We start from the raw sequence: 20229 nt of genomic DNA, 5'->3' as shown, positions 1-20229 counted from the left end.
AATACTCAAACCTCAGGGCAAGAGTACATGGAAAGCAACCTACTCAGAAGAATCTTGAACAGTTGCCATACAGAAAGGAACTCTATTAAGGTTAGGGAGAATCACTGAAAGTAGAGCATGGAAAATACTTGGTTTATAAGGCCAAAGTCTGCAGCAGCTGAGACACTTGAAAGAGTCTTACCTGCATTAGCACCAACAGGTGCCATTTCAGGGCCCAGAAAACCAGGACAGGAAAGAAACGCCAAAGTAAAAAACTGTGATCTGTAATGAGCAGCTCGTCTTGGCAACCAATGCCATCTTACAAATACTACAAGCCACTGGCCTGGCCCCAAGGGAGCAGACCTTTGCCAAAGATCCCCATTTGGCCTCACTGGCTGACAGACCAACACATACAGATTCCAATTAGCAAGTCATCGTGGGACTGCATGTAACTAGTTTTGTCTGGCTGGATCAGATGCCTTTTCAGATCCTGTGTCTTCATCTATACTGGACTGTAAACTCCTCCAAGCAGGGAAATAAACCCTTTACTTCTTTGGCCCCCATCTCTTCAACTTGCTTCAGCTACATTTATCAACAGAGGTGAGTTCTCATCAAGTACTCAAACATACAAATGATGCAAACCTAGTGCTATTTCTGGTCTGGCCTAACTCTATGGTAGAAGTTTTCAGGAAGTTCATCATCTATCCTATTGGTTGCAAAGCCCTGTCTAGAAAAACTTGTCTTCCTCCCTGATCATTTCAGAAATAATTTCTTGAAGTTCTATCAGATATCCAGCCCTGCCTCCACAGACTCTTAAAATCACACAGAACGAGGCTATGGCGGTACATTTGAACAACAGGAATCCAAGCACGAAGACTGAACCCAAAGCACTAAGGTATATATATATCCTCTCAAAGGAAGGCGAAATAATAACTTAATGTAGTAATGACAATAAGAAAGATGTCTACACATCAAAATTAACACTATCCTGTTGGTTAACTGAAGCCTTCTACCTGCCTGAGTCCTATCCCGGCCTTGGCACAAACACTGCCATTAGGAACATGGATGGTCTCTTCTCTCTTTCTGAAATGTCAGTCCTCTTCTCTCTTTCTGAAATGTCAGTCCTAAGTGCCAGTGCTGGAGGCTGCAGCCTGACCTTGCATGTCAACAGCTGATTAAAACAGCCATTTTTATGGCCTGCTCCAGGCACGCACATATTATCGGAACTAATTAGGAATCATTGATAGCAGTGTGAAAAGCCAAAGGAATTCTCAGGAGTCCTAAGCCACTAACAACCTTAAACCTGTCAGACAAGTCATGTCTACCTCAAACACCCTCTTTACCTGCAAAGTCACGCAAGAGAGCTTCCCCTTGACCCTGTGCATTTCTTCACCCATTTATTTGCTTTCTGTTGACTCTGAAACGGACCAAGGTAGGGAGTCCTGAGCATGTCACCCTACAAATCAAGCATTCTTTGTGGGTCTACGTCTTGTGGTGTAGGTACAGGGCACCTCCCTCTCCCATTCCGAGGGCTCTCTGGAGGCAGGCTGAGCATTTTCTCCTCACAGTCCTGAAAGGTACAAAACTCACAGTACAGGGAGAGGAGAGCAGAGCCCACACCCCGGCTGGCTGGCTGCTCCAGCGGGGAGCTCACTGATGGTGGGGAGCACTGCTGATGAACTGGCACACTTTGTAGCCTAGGGCAAGACAAGGCCGGGATCCCTTCTCCTCAGTCTGCCAGTTACAGGGCCTAGGACTCCGCAGTACCCTACTCAGTTTCTCTGAGAGGAATGTGCAAGCACCACAAAATGTTCCTTTTCAACATTTACACATCAAAAGTCCCACCACCAGTCAGACTGGCTTATCAGAAACAGGCAGAGGGAATAAAATAAACTCCAAAGGAAGGGAACCAAGAACATAGCGTGTAAATGGCAAACAATAACATTGCCAAAGCCTGAACATGAGCCAAGCCTAATTATGTTTGGGCTGGCAGGTGGATCTTTATTGTTCTGGAACCAAGGCAGTAAAATCAGTTGGTAGGGTTTCTCTCACTATGTATTTTACAGCTGTCGGTGAAACAAGAAAGGGAGATATAATTACAGCCAGTTCGTGACAAGTAGAGCACATCTTAGGATCTGATTAACCTTAGGGTATCCAGGAAAACAGCTTAAGCACACTCTGTACAGGCTGGGAGACAAGACTCCTCCCCAGACAGCTCACTCCACAGCATGAGGCCAGGGCCCTGCAACCTCACAGGCCAGCCACCACAGTGCCTGCTGCGGCCTCCCCTTCGTCAGGTCTTTCTCACTTCCACAGGCTCCTTCCAGTACATACGACTTAAGGTCTCAGCCTCGTTCTCACACCCTCAAGCACCATGTCCAAACCTTCTCCAGCAGCTTCTGCATGTACATCCCTTCCTGTCCTTCAAACCCCCCAGCCTTCTGGTTGTGTGACAAAACTCCCACAACAAAACGTCAGCTCAGATCTAAACTCAGTCCTCACACTGACACGGCCCTTTAGTGAGAAAGGCTGTGTGCGCCCCATGTGTTACCAATGAGGAGCACAGCTCACTGAAGGCTCAATGCCTCAATGAGGGCAGGTGATTTCCCCAGGGCTATGAATTCTGATTCCATTCTGTGGGGATCACACAACTGTGGGGGGATATCACACTGGTTTGGTTTGGTTTTTTAAGTTCTTACTTTAATCACCCAGTGCTCATCACAGCAAGTGTACTCCTTAATCCCCATCACCTATTTCACCCATATCCCCACCCCACCCCCGGCCCACCTCCCCTCTGGTAGCCATCAGTGTGTTCTCTATAGTTAAACACACAGGTTCTTTTCAGGAGTATAAACCAGTAAATTCATACCCTCAGACCCACACTGTACAAGAGAGCCCCTGTAGATTTACATGAAAGCTACACAAAATGAAATTTGGTGTCAACTGTATCTCTGAAAGAAGGATTTATTACAAGAGGCCTAAATACTCAATACTCTTTATTAGGGCCCACAAGGCCTCCATGATCTGGCCCCTGTTTATTTCACCCCCTTTACCTTGGACCCCAACTCCCACCATGCTCCAAGGCACCTTGGCTGCCTTCTGGTTCCTAAACATATTCCAAGTCCCTTCTGGCCTCAGGAAGCATGTCCCCTCTCCTGGGACTCTTTTCTCTCTTCCAATATTCTACCCACACTCATAGCTGGTCCCTCATTTTTCTTAAAGAAGTCCCTCATTCGGGGCGCCTGGGTGGCTCAGATGGTTAAGCGTCTGCCTTCAGCTCAGGTCATGATCCCAGGGTCCTGGGATCGAGCCCCACATCGGGCTTCTGGCTCAGCGAGGAGCCTGCTTCTCCCTCTGCCTCTGCCTCTCTCCCTGCTCATGCTTTCTCTCTCTATCTCTGTGTCTCAAATGAATAAATAAAATCTTAAAAAAAAAAAAAAGAAGTCCCTCATTCTTCTTCTCCCCCTCTTCTTAAATATCCCTCAGTCTCAGCAGGCTGCTTATTTTCTTCACTGTACTGAACACAACTTGTAAATAACTGTTTTTTCGTTTTGGACCAGACTGCAAGCTCCATGAAGGCAGTGACCGAGTCTGTCTTGCTCACTGCGCTAGCCTGTTCTTCACGGTGCCCTCACTGTCAGCACAGGGCCTGGTCGGGTCTACATAAATGTGTGTGGAATTAATGAAAAGAATGGGAAGGAAACCTGTACAACTGCCTCAGCGAGTTCCATTCTGCAGCTGGGTAAGAGCCCCGCTGTAACCAAAGGTAAGTGTGGGTGAGATGTTTCAGATTCTTTCCCCTCCCCCATTTACAACTAGACAAACCCTCTGTCCACCCTGGACCTCATTCCTTCAGGTTAAAGCTCCACTGAAACAAGCTTTGGACTCAAGAGGTAAAGGACCTCCTGACAAGATGGCTTATTAATTATGAAGAGGAGAAGTATCCTTACAAAGAAGAAACCCAGTGGACGATACCTCACCCAAGTGATTAACTCAGCCCCAATGGTAAGACAAACTGACACTGTATATTCTTACGATGTGATACCCTGCAAAGGACAGAGCCCCACCAAAATCGTGGGGAAAATGTTTAACATGAATCACATGGAACATAAATCACATGAATCAAAAGGAACAATCACTGGGTGGCTCAGCTGGTTAAGTGTCTGCCTTTGGCTAGGGCCATGATCCCAGAGTCCTGGGATCAAGTCCCGCATCGGGTTCCCTGCTCAGCAGGGAGTCTGCTTCTTCCTCTCCCTCTCCATCTGTGTGCTCTCTCTCTCTCAAATAAATAAATAAATCTTAAAAAAAAAAAAAAAAGAACAATCAGTAAATAAAACTAAGGGATATTCTGCAAATCAACTGGCCTAGACTCTTCATAAATGTCAATATCACAAGAGATGACAAAAGTTGTGGGAACTCTCCTGGTTAAAGGAAACAAAAGAGATACAACTGTATCTCGACTACATCTCATATGATGTAATGCACAACTGTTGACTAAAAATACAGCTATAAAGGACACGATTGGGACAACTGGAGAGCTGTGGATAAGGAATGTATATTAGATAATATTTTGTGTTAACTCTGTTTCCTGAGAGCAATCTTACAGTGTGGTTGTAAGAGCAACATCCTACTGAATGTACAGGGAGGTATGTAGGGGTAATGTAACGAAATGTAATGAGAGCAACTAAATCTCAAGTGGTTCAGGTATGCGCTTGTGTTAATATAAAGTAAATGTGGCAAATATTTTTTTTTTTAAGATTTTATTTATTTATATGACAGAGAGAGACAGCGAGAACAGGAACATAAGCAGGGGGAGTGGGAGAGGGAGAAGCAGGCCTCCCACTGAGCAGGGAGCCCGATGTGGGACTCGATCCCAGGACCCCAGGATCATGACCTGAGCCGAAGGCAGACGCTTAACGACTGAGCCACCCAGGTGCCCAAATTTGGCAAATATTAATAGGTGAATCTAAATGAAGAATGCATGATGTTCATTATACTATTCTAGCAACTTAAAGTGTAAAATTGTTCAACATAAAAAAGTTTTTTGGCGGGGGGAACCTGGGTGGCTCAGTCGGTTAAGCTTCTGCCTTTGGCTCAAGTCATGATTTAGGTCTTGATCTCAGGGTCCTGGGATAGAGCCCAGTGTTGGGCTCCCGGCTCAGCAAGGAGTCTGCTTCTCTCTCTCCTTCTGCCCCTCCCCACCGCTTGTACTCTCTCCCTCTCTCTCTCAAATAAATAAATAAAAATTTTAAGGGAAAAAAAGAAGGCTAAAGTATTTTAAAATAAGTAAGTAAATAAGTTGTGGGGAGAAAAGAGAGAGTTAAGTGCCTTCAAAGATGACCAGCTAACACATCAAGCCAGTGGTAGGGTGGGGAGTGGCAGGAGACAAGAGAGTAAAGTAAAAAAAAATACAAAAACAACCCTGTTTCCCACAGTCTTACAACCTAGCTGAAAACAAAAAATATATATGTGCAAATACCAGAAAATACACTAAACTGTTATCCTGAGCACACGTGTAAAGTATAGATTTCAAACCAGGAGCTTCAGGACACCTGGGTGGCTCAGTCGGTGAAGTGTCTGCCTTCGGCTCAGGTCATGATCCCAGGTCCTGGGATGGAGTCCCCCATCGGGCTCCTTGCTTGGCGGGGAGCCTGCTTCTCCCTCTCCCTCTGCTTCTGCCACTGCCCCTGCTTGTGCTCGCTGACAAATAAATAAAAATTAAAAAATCTCAACCAGGAGCTGCAGGCGATAGGTTCAAATTCTCAACCATGCCTGGAAAGGCAGGCAGGACTGTAGTCAGGACAGGAGGGAGAGAGAGCACTCCAGGTGGAGTGGGGAGGAACCATGAACAAAGTTCCCCAAGCTGGAATCTGGATGACCTGTGCAGATGCAAATTCCCTGCCGGAGCCCCAAGGCTGATGTGAAGTCTGGCTTAGAGTAGTAGGCAGGCCCAGACTTCAGAAGGCTCTAAGGCCAAGGCCTATGACAAGTATCCACCTGATTCTCCAGGCCCAGAAACTCTGAAGGACACCACATTAAAGGGCTGACTACTCCTTCAACTCCTGGCACCAGGCGATCTGATTAGAACCTGAGGTTCCTAAAATCAACCAAGTCACTGTCAAGAAAGTCTGCCTGCAGAGACACTATGTTCATTTCAGAAACTAGGTCCCTTAACTCTGTTCCATGAAAAGTTATGGTGGCACCTGCTGCAGCACAGATGTGTCAGTGCAGGCGTTCTGATCCAGAACATCTCCTAGAATTTACCTCCTGATGTGTCCCTGGGGCTCTGAGGAGCACATTTGCTGAAGGAGGTCTCACTACCTTTAGATTAAAATTCTTCAATGGCCACTTCTAAACTCAAAGATTTATTTCTTCCTGAATTCCTGCTGAACACACATACAAACCCAAAGCAGATTTCCTGATTATCTGTTCTTCAAGAGATAAGCAAACTGCTGGTCTTAAAAGCATCAGAGTATTTCTTAAGGGACTCTTGGTGACAAGAAGCAAAAGAAGGCAGCCAGAGCTCAGAGGCAGAAATGGAACACTAGGTGTGGAAGACATTGCCAGCCTCAAACGTGAATGTCAAGCTTGTCCTGAGAGCAAGACACATCCTCACTTAAGTTCAAAGATTTAGGGGCGCCTGGGTGGCTCAGCCGTTAAGCGTCTGCCTTCGGCTCAGGTCGTGATCCCAGGGTCCTGGGATCGAGCCCCGCATCGGGCTCCCTGCTCCGCGGGAAGCCTGCTTCTCCCTCTCCCACTCCCCCTGCTTGTGTTCCCTCTCTCACTGTGTCTCTCTCTGTCAAATAAATTAAAAAAAAAAAAAAAAGTTCAAAGATTTAGCTAGCCAAGGTGGGAAGAGTAAAGAGATAAGCCATAAAGCAGCAGGAACAAACCGACTGTGGCTTCACCAGCAGCTCCCCTTCAGAGCAGGAACCAGAACTGCTTTTACCAAAAGAAATGGGCATGTTTAAGAGAGTGCCTCACTCAAACTTGGACTTGATCCTTTTTCAAGACAGTAAACAGTAACTCTACTTCAGGGGTGCCTGGGTGGCTCAGTCATTAAGCGTCTGCCTTCGGCTCAGGTCATGGTCCCAGGGTCCTAGGATCAAGCCCCGCATCGGGCTCCCTGCTCCATGGGAAGCCTGCTTCTCCCTCTCCCACCCGCCCTGCTTATGTTCACTCTCTCGCTGTGTCTCTCTCTGTCAAATAAATTTTAAAAAACTTCAAAACAAAACAAAAACTTCTATTTCATGTCATCCTCCTCATATACTTGCTGCTCCCCAAATCTCAGCAGACAGATAGTATGGAGGCAAAGGAACACCCTTCAAGCAAAGCAATGGGACAACCACAGAGATTCACTGTCGGCACCAACAGCACCCCACTGCCTCCCATCTGGGCTTCTAAACACTTGAGGACAGAAGGAGGCTACAGAGTGGAAAACAAATGGTGGAAGTTAAATAGGAATTCTACCCAATAGGAAGGGTTCTTGAATTAATATACCCAAGAAAAATTTATTAGCACTCAGAAAATGAAGAATTCGAGACACTTTAAAGTCATTCCTGATTTCAAAGTCTTACTGGATCACTTAATGCCAACAAAACGGGGATAATAACAAAATGGGGAGAACACTGAAATCTCACAGATGCACCATGAAAATTGTGACCTACGTGAAGTGCTTAGAATGGTTCCCCGTGACACTGTAAATATCCAATGAACTTTCAATACTATGACACTGATCATAATTATGTTGCTTCTCCTCAACCAGACTCCCACCATCCCCTTGCTGCCACCTCCAAACCTTGTATACACATCTATAATTTAATTACAGAGTAATACAAATTACTCTTTAACATTTGGTTACTCTGTAAGGCCCCTGGGGTGACAATCACTTACCCAGAGGATCTAGAATGGTGCCTCACACACAGTATAAATTTTATAAATGTAGATGCTTTGAAATAACCTTACTGAGGCAGCCTCTGCAATTCATATTTGAAGTCAAAAACTGACTAACAATCATAAACTGGGCATTGTACTAGCTGCTATTCCACATGATCTCATTTAATTGACAATTTTATTCCACTTTACAGATAAGGAAACAGGCTCAGTAGCCCCCATTTGGCTACATAACTCCATTCTCTGACTCTACAGAAGCCTCCTCATTGAAGCTTTTAATAACTCCCTGACCTCTCTCTCAGTGTGGTAACTCTACTATTTGCTTTCTCCGAGCTCAGCCACAAAGCACCGCAGGAGGGAAATCACAAAACCATGCAGACTTGGCCCGCTACAGACAGGCAATCTAACGACAACTAGACTCTCAGTGCCATTCTTCCTGCCCCACAGGTTCAATGCCTTTGAATCCTCCACTCCCTTTTCCACCTGCTTTCAACCATCAAATTTCCCTTCATCACTTCTCTCACACCTTTGTTTTCCTTTCCTTTCCTTTAAGGAGTCCAAACCTCTGATACATTAGTTATGTATGAACCTAGTCTTCCTACTCTGGTCTCTCTCCTCTCATTCCACCCTGAAATCTATCATGAGACCAGTCTTCCTGAAGATTCTGAATCTTCCTGGGGCACCTGGGTGGCTTAGTCGGTTAAGCATCTGCCTTCGGCTCAGGTCATGGTCCCAGGGTCTTGGGATCGAGCCCCACATTGGGCTCCCTGCTCTGCAAGGAGCCTGCTTCTCCCTCTCCCTCAGCCTGCCACTCCCCGTTTGTTTTTTCTCTGTCAAATGGATAGATAGAATTAAAAAAAAAAAAAAAAAAAAAAGACTCTGTGTCTTCTTAAAAGAGATTGGGATCATGTCATTTTCAGAATCCTTCAGCTGTTCCCTATGGCATAGGACAAGGATAGCATACGCACACAAGGCTCTGTGCTCTTGTGGTCCAAAGCTTATTTAATTCCTGCTACTCCCCCACACAAACACTCTCTCTCCTGGCCAAACCTGCTGATGGCCTATCTCCCACACGGCCCTTTACTCACACTATTCACCAGCACCTACCAGCCTACCCACACATCTCTTTCTCTCTGCCTGGTGAAATTCTGCCCATGCTTCAAGGCTTCCTCCCTTTGTGAAGCTGTTCCTGATCAGCCCAGCCTTCAGGACCTCTCCTGCCTCTCAACATCCAGTGTAATTAACATCCACACCACTGGACTCCAGGCATATATGGTATCCTTCCATTCCTAATACCTTTCTTTTTAGGTTTATTAAAAAACAAAAAGATTTATTTGAGAGAGAGCACATGTGTGCACATGTGCATATGGGGGGGGGAGTCTCAAGCAGACTCCCCTCTGAGCACAGAGCCCCATGAAGGGCTCAATCCCAGGACTCTGAGATCAGAGCCGAAATCAAGAGTCGGACACTTAACCGAATGAGCCACCCAGGCGCCCCTTCCTAATACAGCTTAATAAGGAATACAAGATCTTAGAGTGACTTACACAAAATAAGCAACAGTATTTGGACTAACCTATTTCTTTTAAAATAATATGAATGTTGAGCAAAGATTCTTCTTTGAAGCCTTACCTCTCTCCTAACCAGTGTTCTTTGAGAACCTCTTACCACTGAACAGAGTGCTCACACGCATCTCACATTTTACAGCCAAACTTAATAAACAAGTATGTGACCACTGGATAGCATTATTTAGCAGGCTAAGTCCAAGCTGGAGGAATGTCTGATAATCTCTGATTGTTGGAGACAGCAGCACTGTCAAAGGACTCAAAAAGGCTTTCCAGAGAGAAAAGATGTGGGTTAAACAAAGAGCTAAATTTAGTTGCTTCCTGAATGTGTTTTCCCAATCAACAGACCTTTTATAACACTGCCCCCATAACACACACACACACACACACACACACTCTCCCCTGTTGCCAAGAGGAGTGTGAGCAATTATAGCATAATGGCTTGGAAACTGTTAACACCACTCAGCACGCAGTCAATGTGCTGGATACCAGCAGCAAGCTGTCAAAATGCTCAGATCCAAGCCATCACACCACATGGGTAGGAAACATGTTGTTCTTTTGCTACCCTGGAGATTAGCAGAAAATAAAGTATTGGGGGTTCTAGGACATGAATGCCAAAAGTTGGGGAGCTATCCAAGCCACCCTCCACAACCGCTGATTTAAGCCAGCCCGTTTCTGAGGACACTGAAAGACAAATGACTGTAGTCTGTTGTGCCGTTACACTGCCCTTCTCCTCTGAAACGATGTCCTTCCTCCCCTTTAACTTAGCCACCTTCCGAAGATGAAAGGAAATGTGACAGATAAGGTTTGTGAGAGTCTTTATCTCTCTGGGCCTCAATGTCCTCATCTGTAAAACGAGAAAATCATACTAAGCGATCAAGTAACCTAACACTAACATTTGATGGTCTTAGGTTGTTTCCCCACATATTCGAGATAGTTTGCCTTACTCTGACTGTAACATCTGCATAGAAGATCCAAGTGGAAAAGTGTCCCCAGCCAGGCACAATCTGAGTAAGAGTAGAAACCGACTTTGAGGCTTGGGTCTTGTTGCTGGAGCAGAGATAAAAACCACCTGTAGGAGAAGCTGCTCAGCAAGGCAATGGCTTGCTTGCTCTATTTCCAACATAGACCCTGCTTGGCAAAAGGGCTTCATTTGCACTGCTATCTCTACTGAGGACAAAGAGGAAAACCAGACGGCATGAAACTGCAGGGCCTCTCGCCTCTCGCTGTCATGACTCAATGAAGTGCAAATGGTCACCAGCACACCACATGCCGCCATACCTGAGCGCTTGGCTGATGACCAGCTCATGTGGTTTGTTGTTCACTTGTTAATGGCAATTCTGGAAAAATAGTTTCATGCAAGAGAAGGAAACTTTTTACTTCTGTCATTAAATTAAATAAGGTGTGAAAATCAAATTGGGGAGGTGGAACGTGTAATAGGAAAAAATTCCCACCCTCCCCTTTGTCTACTTTAGCAATGTTTTCTCAGGTTCTTTTAGATCTGAGAATCTTTCCTGAGGCTACTATTCTCTCCCTTTTAGCCACTTCACTCCAAGGCAGGCTCTATCTCCCCAAGCTCAGGAAATTCAGGGAAACAACCTGCTGCATGACCGACCACTGGACCACCTCAGCTCAGAGAGCTACCAGCAGAGGCGGCTTATTTTGCAAATGAGGGCAATAAAAGAGGGGAGCAGTAGGGGCAGATGAATAACAGGAACTGAGTATGCTACCAGACCAGCTGGATGATGGCTGCCTCTGAAAAGCTTAACACCTGGCAACTGAATCAGAAGCCTGATTCTGAGCTGGGCTGTTTGCCTACACACAAGTGGTAAAAATCAAAGGAGTTCAGGAAGTCACATGTCAGTGCCACTTAGGGAAACTACCTTAGTAAAGAGGTATGCCCACCAGAGTCCACCTGCAAACAATGGAAAAATAATTTGGTACTCTCTTAGCCTGACAACCTTTTTTTCCACATGAAAAGCACGTGCAAACTTCTATACTCAGCAAACCAAATACAATACAGCTTTACTGCTGTCTACAAAAAAACCACGCCATATCTGACTTTCCTCCAAATATAATTAAGCCATCTCCATAATATGTCCTATAACCGCTACTACTGTTCTAAATTTATATTCCCTATATTCAAACCCTCAAACCAAAATGAATATTGTACTTAGTTCCTTCTCTACTTAATTAAAATGATTAGGATTCCTCCTTCAGCTCTTCAAGATCATTCAATAAGAATGGTTTTCCAACTGTATTTGAAGAAGCCCAGATAATAATGTGGTTTAGTGGGAAGCGACAGGGATAGGGGTGAGGTAGATCACCTCTCCTATAGCTGGTTTTATCTGCCTCTAATGGGGGGGGGTGTGTTTTAAGATTTTATTTATTTGAGAGAGAACAGAGTGAGAGAGCACGAGACAGGGGAGGGTCAGAGGGAGAAGCAGACTCCCCAATGAGCGGGGAGCCTGAGGCGGGGCTCAATCCCATTTGAGAGAGAACAGAGTGAGAGAGAGCGAGCACGAGACAGGGGAGGGTCAGAGGGAGAAGCAGACTCCCCAGTGAGCGGGGAGCCTGAGGCGGGGCTCAATCCCAGGACCCTGGGATCCTGATCTGAGCCGAAGGCAGATGCTTAGCCGACTGAGCTACCCAGATGCCCCTCTAATGCCACGTTTGAAGAAAAGTTCCTAATGTTAAAACCACTGAGGCAATAGACTAAACTATCCTATACAATGACCGACCTAACTGCCAAGGCACTACTCTGTTACGTGAGAAATAGGACTAGCCAAACCCTCCCTGACCAGGGAGAGTAGGAGATGAGGATAGTATAGTAAACAAATGTAATTTATTGAAACCCCAATTTTAGCCAGTGGTTTCAACCGTCCATCTCTGTTTTTTACCCCAACAACTAGTAAAACAGAATTGAACTTCTGGTGAGATGTACAGGTAGTAACAGGCAAGCCAAAGTGAAAAGCCAAAGATCTGATTATGTGAATCTAGACAGCTGGCTCCTATGCCTTTAGTTGTTAATCATGACACACTAAACAAAGAGCAGACCAGAACCTGTCAGATGTGGATATAAATGGACATGAAATCAGCCCCCTAACCCACACTGTCACATCCCCCATGGTAGGTAGGATGCCATATTAACCACGATTCCCAAGAGACAATAATAATAGCTAACCACAAAGCCACTTTAGTTAATTCCTACTACAAGACTCTGATTCAGAATTTAGGTCATTCTCTTTTAAACGTAACAGAAAGGGGAGAGCAGCCAATGGTATGTAGGCCTGTGCAACTCACCCGTGCAGAACTCCTTGCTCACATTGTGGGGCACTGTGATCCGCCGATAGACAATGGGCTCTGACTCCAGGATGTTCTCATCGTGGCGGTACCGAGTTGGCCTTTCATTTGGGATGCCCCGGGAACGGGTACCGCTTCTCCTCTCATAGGTATCAATCTCCTCAAACACAGCTGCCTTGTCAAAAAGGGCCAGGTTCCCTTCAAAATCAAAATCTGTGTCTGGGATCTCTTCGATATCATCCCCGAAGCACTCGTCATCTTTGTTCTTCATCTGGCCATTCTTTAAGCCACTTTTCTTTGGAGTTGCCTGATTTGGGTGTCTGCTACTAGATGACCCTAGAGAAAAAACAGGGACTAAGGTCAGTGTGCCCACAGAAAGCACTCAGTGGAAATGGAAAATACATCAGTCTTTTATGGAGAGTGTTACAGGAATCAAAGTGAAGATAGTAAAGGTAAGCTATTTCTAGATCATATTAAGTAGCAAAAACTACCACAAATCTCACAGAATAATAGATTTCATATATTACCCAAGTAACAGTGAATATAAAATAAGTACAACTCCTGGAAATCTAAACCAGTTCTATCCTTCATAAGGAAATTAGTTGGGGCGCCTGGGTGGCTCAGTCATTAAGCGTCTGCCTTCGGCTCAGGTCATGATCCCAGGGTCCTGGGATGGAGCCCCGCATCGGGCTCCCTGCTCCGCGGGAAGCCTGCTTCTCCCTCTCCCACTCCCCCCAGCTTGTGTTCCCTCTCTCACTGTCTCTCTCTGTCAAATAAATAAATAAGGGCGCCTGGGTGGCTCAGTTGGTTAAGCGACTGCCTTCAGCTCAGGTCATGATCCCAGGGTCCTGGGATCGAGTCCCACATCGGGCTCCCTGCTCAGCGGGAAGCCTGCTTCTCCCTCTCCCACTCCCCCTGCTTGTGTTCCCTCTCTCGCTGTGTCTCTCTCTGTCAAATAAATAAATAAAATCTTTTTTAAAAAATAAATAAATAAATAAATCTTAAAAAAAATAAAATAAAAATAACTTCACAGTAATGCATAAAACATATAGAAAACTGCAGATATTCACTTAACATTTTGACATGTTTCCTTTTAGTCAAAAATATGCATCCATCTTACAAAATTTTATACCTTGCTTTCTTGCTTAGGAGCTTTTCTTGCTTTCTTTTTTTTTTTAAGATTTTATTTATTTATTTGACAGAGACACAGCGAGAAAGGGAACACAAGCAGGGGGAGTGGGAGAGGGAGAAGCCGGCTTCCCGCCGAGCAGGGAGCCGGATGCAGGGCTCGATCCCAGAACCCTGGGATCATGACCTGAGCTGAAGGCAGACGCTTAATGACTGAGCCACCCAGGTGCCCCTAGGAGCTTATTTCTGTTTCATGAAAGATTTCTCCAAATATCTTTCTATATGATTTTTTATAGAGTACACCCTACTGATCTGTATCATACCTACAGATGAGCTTTTAAGCTATTTCTCATTTTTATTGTTATAAACTCAGCCCAAACACACCACCTCGATAACTGCAGCTGAAAGATCGCCCCCATCTGACCACCTGCAGCAGTGTGGGTACCATTCAGCTAGCACTTGCCCTATGCTACCTACTTTGTTCTGCAGTTATCTGTATTCTTACTCTAACTCCCCAAGGATGCTGTAATCCAACAAAGGGCAGAACCATGTCATTCAGACCTGTCACCCAATTCTACAGCTCCCTCACCATAAATACACAAATCTCTGAATAAAAACAGCTATATCAAAAAAAAAAAAAGGACACACACACACACACACACAAACTAAAAACACCCCAAGCAAACAACAAAAGTTAAGAGTCTAAAGAGGTCACAAAAGAAAAGGCAACTTGAGATTAACTATGGGAAAGAAAAGCAGCTATCAAAACTGTGCGTGGGGTGCCTGGGTGGCTCAGTTGGTTGGGCGACTGCCTTCAGCTCAGGTCATGGTCCTGGAGTCCTGGGATCGAGTCCCGCATAGGGCTCCCTGCTCGGCAGGGGGTCTGCTTCTCCCTCTGACCTTCTTCCCTCTCATGCTCTCTGTCTCTCATTCTCTCTCTCTCAAATAAATAAATAAAATCTTAAAAAAAAAAAAAAAAAAAACCTGTGCGTGACTGGGGCGCCTGGGTGGCTCAGTTGTTAAGCGTCTGCCTTCAGCTCAGGTCATGATCCAGGGTCCTGGGATCGAGCCCCCCATTAGGCTCCCTGCTCCACAGGAGGCCTGCTTCTCCCTCTCCCACTCCCCCTGCTTGTGTTCTCTCTCTCGCTGTGTCTCTCTCTGTCAAATAAATAAATAAAATCTTTAAAAAAAAAACTGTGTGACTGAAAAGGACAGGAACATGAAGTTGTCAACAATAATACAAGAGGGAACATAAGGCCCGGGTTTCAGAGGAAAGGAGTTCAGCTGTGCCCAGTAGGAACTGACAATGAACTATCCCAGATCTATCACAATGACAGATGAAGATAAACAATTAATCAATGTAAGAGAAGATAGGGTAAAAGCAGCAAAATGGGAAGCCATTTTTGGCTCAGCCTGAAGACTCTACAAACACCACTTGCAACCAAACCAGAGTTGTGGCTTTAGAAGGTATCGGGTATTTCTCCTCATGCTCTCTCTGAAGACAGACCTTACATTCACTCTTTTGACAAATATACACTAAGGACCAGCTATGTTCCAAATACTGTCAGGAAAGTAGACAGTGAAAAAATACCCAAGAGGAAATACTGACATCATAGGTCAGCAAGAAAAAGATAAGACAATATAAAGTAAATGAAAGGCAGGCCAATATGCTCAGTTGTCTTTCTTCCTTTTGCTCATACTTTAATAAAAATATTAGAAAGTCCTGGGTGAATAAGTGGTCTCAATACTCGGCTTACTCAGCCCAAAGGGCCTGGCTCTGTATTTAAAATGGCCTCAGGCCACTAAGAGAGAAAAACACTTCCCTTGGAAAAGATAAAGAGTGCTTCATAGATTTCTTTACCTTTCAATTACAAGGGCCAAGTATGTGTTAAGACTAGAGGCTGGCCGCCTTCCTGTGCCATTTTGCTGCCAGCCTTTGGCACAAAAGCCCTTTGGCCAGGACAACAAACTCATTGTTGTGTAACCCTCACTGCCACTTATTTATTGGTTTTTGTCACACACATATTGTAAAGGGGAACTTTGTCCTGCAGTTAGCACGCTAAAGGGCACCTGAAGGTCAAATTACAAATGTTTTAATGTCAGACTCAATGGGCTTCATGAGGAAGTGACTGAGAGCATCTGGGACCTTCTTTTCAACTCCCCAAATTCCAGGCCTTAGTAATCAGTCAACTTCTTGGGTTCCAGCAGCAGCACCAGGGTTTTCAAGCCTGTTGGATGAAGCACACCCAAGGAGGTTAAGTCACAGGAGGACCTCAGTAAGACCATAAAAACTTTCTAACCTCAGATGGTGGGATCACTGTTACACTGAACAAACCATACACAAACCTATATCCTTAGGTGGTCTCAAATGGTTTCCCTCTACTCCCCAGCACTCATGTTCCATTCATCTACTTGACAAATATTCTCAGTGGTCCATTCAATGACAAAGGTCACAGGAACTATCCTCTATAACCACCCCACATATACACACAACCTAAAGAAGAGATTAAAATCTGCTTGTGCTAAATCTCTCATCAACGTTGGATTAGGTAACTAGAACCAACAAATCCTCAACAACTCATCATTAACCTTGAAAGAACACTAAAAGCCAGAGAGATTATATTCCTACTAGGAATATACTAGTCTCAATATCAATGCACATATACCAGAGAAAATTCTACTTATATATCTCTAATGAGAAAAATACTTAATCTCCATTTCTTCACTCATTGATGAGAAAAACACTGATAATCTACATTACAACTACAACTACAGTGGGAAAAAAACCAATCTATTTTCTTGGAATCCTTAAAATGCCACATAAAATGCAAAATCTCTGGCAGACCTTTCTACTCATCTTACAGGGTTCACTGAACAAATACATAAAGGCAACTCCACCTTCTATCACAAACCAATTCTGAGCCACATCTCATCATCAAATTCCCAGGCCACAGACATTTTCCACATTAATCTGGATTCAAAAGAAGTTCTCTGAATGAGAGTAACATTTACTGCCATGATCTCTTTACCTTATTTATGTGCACTTAAAAAATCTAGGGAACTGGGCGCCTGGGTGGCTCAGTTGGTTAAGCGACTGCCTTTGGCTCAGGTCATGGTCCTGGAGTCCCGGGATCGAGTCCCGCGTGGGGCTCCCTGCTCAGCAGGGAGTCTGCTTCTCCCTCTGACCCTCACCCCTCTCATGCTCTCTGTCTCTCATTCTCTCTCAAATAAATAAATAAAATCTTAAAAAAAAAAAAAAAAATCTAGGGAACTGGGGTGCCTGGATAGCTCAGTCCTTAAGCATCTGCCTTCGGCTCAGGTCATGATCCCAGGGTCCTGGGATGGAGCCCCAGGGGTTCCCTGCTCAGCGGGGAGTCTGCTTCTCCCTCCCCCACTCCCCCTGCTTGTGTTCCCTCTCTCGCTGTCAAATAAATGGATAAAATCTTAAAAAAAAAAAAAAAAAATCTAGGGAATAGACTAACCAGCAAAAGCAGAAAAAGCATCAAGCAGGGGATGCTTCTGAGAGTGATCCCACTCTTTTACAATAATGACTTACTAAAGATCAAATAAATTACTTGTTTTGAACTTAACTACACTCTTTCAAAAGAGAGCTGGTATAATTGTTGGTAAGGGGAAAAAAATTAGAAAGAGATAGTCTTACCATAACATCCAGCAATCACACTCCTAGGTATTTACCCAACTGATCTGAAAACTTATGTCCACACAAAACCCACACACAAATGTTTACAGCAGTTTTATTCATAATCACCAAAAGATGGAAGCAACTAAGATGCCCTTCAATAGATAAATGGATAAACAAACTTTGACACATCTGTACAGTGGAATATTATTCAGCAATAAAAGGAAATGAGCTATTAAGCCACAAAAAGACATGAATGAATCTTAAACGCACATTGTTAAGTGAAAGAAGCTTGTCTCAAAAGGCTACACACTGCATGATCTTAATTATGTGATATTCTGGAAAAGGCAAAACTAGAGAGATGGTGAAAAGGTCAATAGTTGCTGAGGTGGGGGAAAGATCATGGAAGAAAAAGGGGAAGGACTGAACTGGTGAAACAAGGATTCTGTACAATACTGTAATGATGGATACAAGGCACTATATTTGTTAAAATCCACAGAGGCACTAAATTTGTTAAAACCCACAGAATTTAAGAACACAAAGAATAAGCCAATGGGGCTCCTGGGTGGCTCAATGGTTTAAGCACCTGCCTTCTGCTCAGGTCCTCAGGTCATGATCCTGGAGTCTGGCTCCCTGCTCAGCAGGGAGTCTCCTTTTCCCTCTCCCTCTGCTGCTCCCTCTCCCTCTACTCCTCGCCCAGCTTGTGCACTCTCTCTCTCCCCCTCTCAAATAAATAAATAAAATCTTTAAAAAAGAATAAGCCTTAATGTATGCAAATTTTTAAGATATCATCGAGGAGGTGGGAGGATCCCAGGATGGATGGAGGCAGAAGGCAACAAAACAATCTGTTACAAATAGATAAAGCAAGTCAATGAAGGGAGTGTGGGTCCAGGTTGGCAATTCTGATAGTGCTATACCTGTATACTAGAATGAAATCATTTAAGCCAATGGATGGCAGATGGTAGGAGACAGGTCTCTCACTGTTAGAGTGAGAAATCACACACAAAAAAAAGGCGGCGGCTAGAATGATGCAATGTGGTAATGGATTTGAGTTGGAGACATCAGTATGAACTCACATTTAGCTTAATAAAGTTACACAAGAAAATAATAATAGATACATGTAATATACACTGGACAAGTATACAGATATCTATTTCCCTGCCCTGTTAGCTGAAAAGGCAACACCCAGTAGCAATGAGCACACCTAGCACCCAAACAGTGGCTTGTAATACCATTCTCCAATAAAAGAAACAGGACTCCCTGGAGACATGGTTGATTCTAGGGCTAGGGTAGGAAATAGAGAAGATAAACCTGGAACATCCTGTAGTGCCAAAAAGTACAGAAGTACTAGGGAAAAACCCACCCACAAGAATGGGGAAATGTCAAAGGAAAACAGGAGCTAACTGAATCAGCTACCAGTGGCCAAAGCGAAAACAATTTGAGCACTAAAATAAAGCAGTGATGGGGGCCTGGGTGGCTCAGTAGTTAAGCGTCTGCCTTCAGCTCAGGTCATGACCCCAGGGTCCTGGGATCGAGCCCCGCATCGGGCTCCCTGCTCAGCGGGAAGCCTGCTTCTCCCTCTCCTGCTCCCCCTGCTTGTGTTCCCTCTCTCGCTGTGTTTCTCTCTGTCAAATAAATAAATAAAATCTTTAAAATAAAGCAGTGATGAATTATAACCCAAAGTGTAAAATAAATAACTATGAATCCATACTGATAAAAAATAAATAACTGAGGGACGCCTGGGTGGCTCAGTCGGTTAAGCGTCTGCCTTCAGCTCAGGTCACGATCCCAGGGTCCTGGGATCGAGTCCCGCATCGGGCTCCCTGCTCCGCGGGGAGCTTGCTTCTCCCTCTGCCTCTCTCTCTATATATATATCTCTCATGAATAAATAAAATCTTTAAAAAATATAATAATAATAAATAAATAAATAAATAACTGAATAAACAGGGGAGAAAAGACAAATCTCTGATGTAGAAGAATTCCAAATAATTTACGCAGATACTCTGCATATCTTTCTACTCCTTAGGTATGGGCTGTACACAGAGACTTCCTTCCAATATGGAAGGGGTGGGGAGACCTCTACAGAGGAGAAATGTGACACACACACTCCCTCAGCCGAGATATTAAGGTCAACATCAAGTCATAAACCATGTTGATATTACATACCCTTAATATGATGTGATGAAAATAACTTATCGCCGTGGTCTTCCTCCCCCAAACACATAACCACAATCTAATCATGAGAAAAACATCAAATACCAATGAAGGGATATTCTACAAAATACTTGACCAGTACTCATCAAAATAGTCTAGGTCACCAAAACCAATCAGTCTGAGAAACCATCAGAGGCAAGAGGAAACGTGACTACTAAATATAAGGTGGTGTGCTGAACAGAAGTCTTTAACAAGAACAGTAGATAAAAACTAAGGTAATCAGAATGAAATACAGACTTTAATTAATAATGTACCAACATTAGCTCATTAATATAACAAATCTACCTTAGTAATGTAAGACACTAATAACAGGAGCAAAAAGTATGTAGAAAAAAATTGCTAATGAAGGTTGTCTCCAAGCACATGAGAAACTATAAACTGCTTGAATATTTGAACTTTAAACAAACAAGTTCATGTTTTCAGTAAAGAAAAAAGGGCTTTTTAAAGCGAGAATAGGGGCACCTGGTGGCTCAGTTGGTTGAGCACCCAACTCTTGGCTTCTATTGAGGT

General features: G+C 44.2%; 1 protein-coding gene and 1 long non-coding RNA gene across 2 annotated transcripts in view; one reads left to right on the top strand and one right to left on the bottom strand.

Moving 5' to 3' along the window:
* EDC3 (enhancer of mRNA decapping 3) overlaps positions 1-20229 on the bottom strand; it is a 47524-nt gene that overhangs the window by 8548 nt on the left and 18747 nt on the right. The window contains exon 4 of the mRNA XM_045899712.3: positions 12738-13073. Within this exon, the coding sequence (XP_045755668.1) occupies positions 12738-13073 (336 nt within the window). The remainder of the gene's footprint in view (positions 1-12737; positions 13074-20229) is intronic.
* On the top strand, positions 443-3949 carry LOC135361547 (uncharacterized). The gene is made up of 3 exons (XR_010404954.1): positions 443-579; positions 3540-3745; positions 3836-3949. It is a non-coding gene; the product is annotated as an uncharacterized LOC135361547 (long non-coding RNA).

The sequence above is a fragment of the Mirounga angustirostris genome, unplaced genomic scaffold (assembly GCF_029215605.1).
Source record: "Mirounga angustirostris isolate CCGP_5_RB_7025 unplaced genomic scaffold, mMirAng1.0.hap1 SCAF_9, whole genome shotgun sequence".
NCBI classification, from domain to species: domain Eukaryota; kingdom Metazoa; phylum Chordata; class Mammalia; order Carnivora; family Phocidae; genus Mirounga; species Mirounga angustirostris.
Note: the sequence above shows the minus strand (reverse complement) of the source record. Positions and strands in the feature narration are given on the sequence as shown.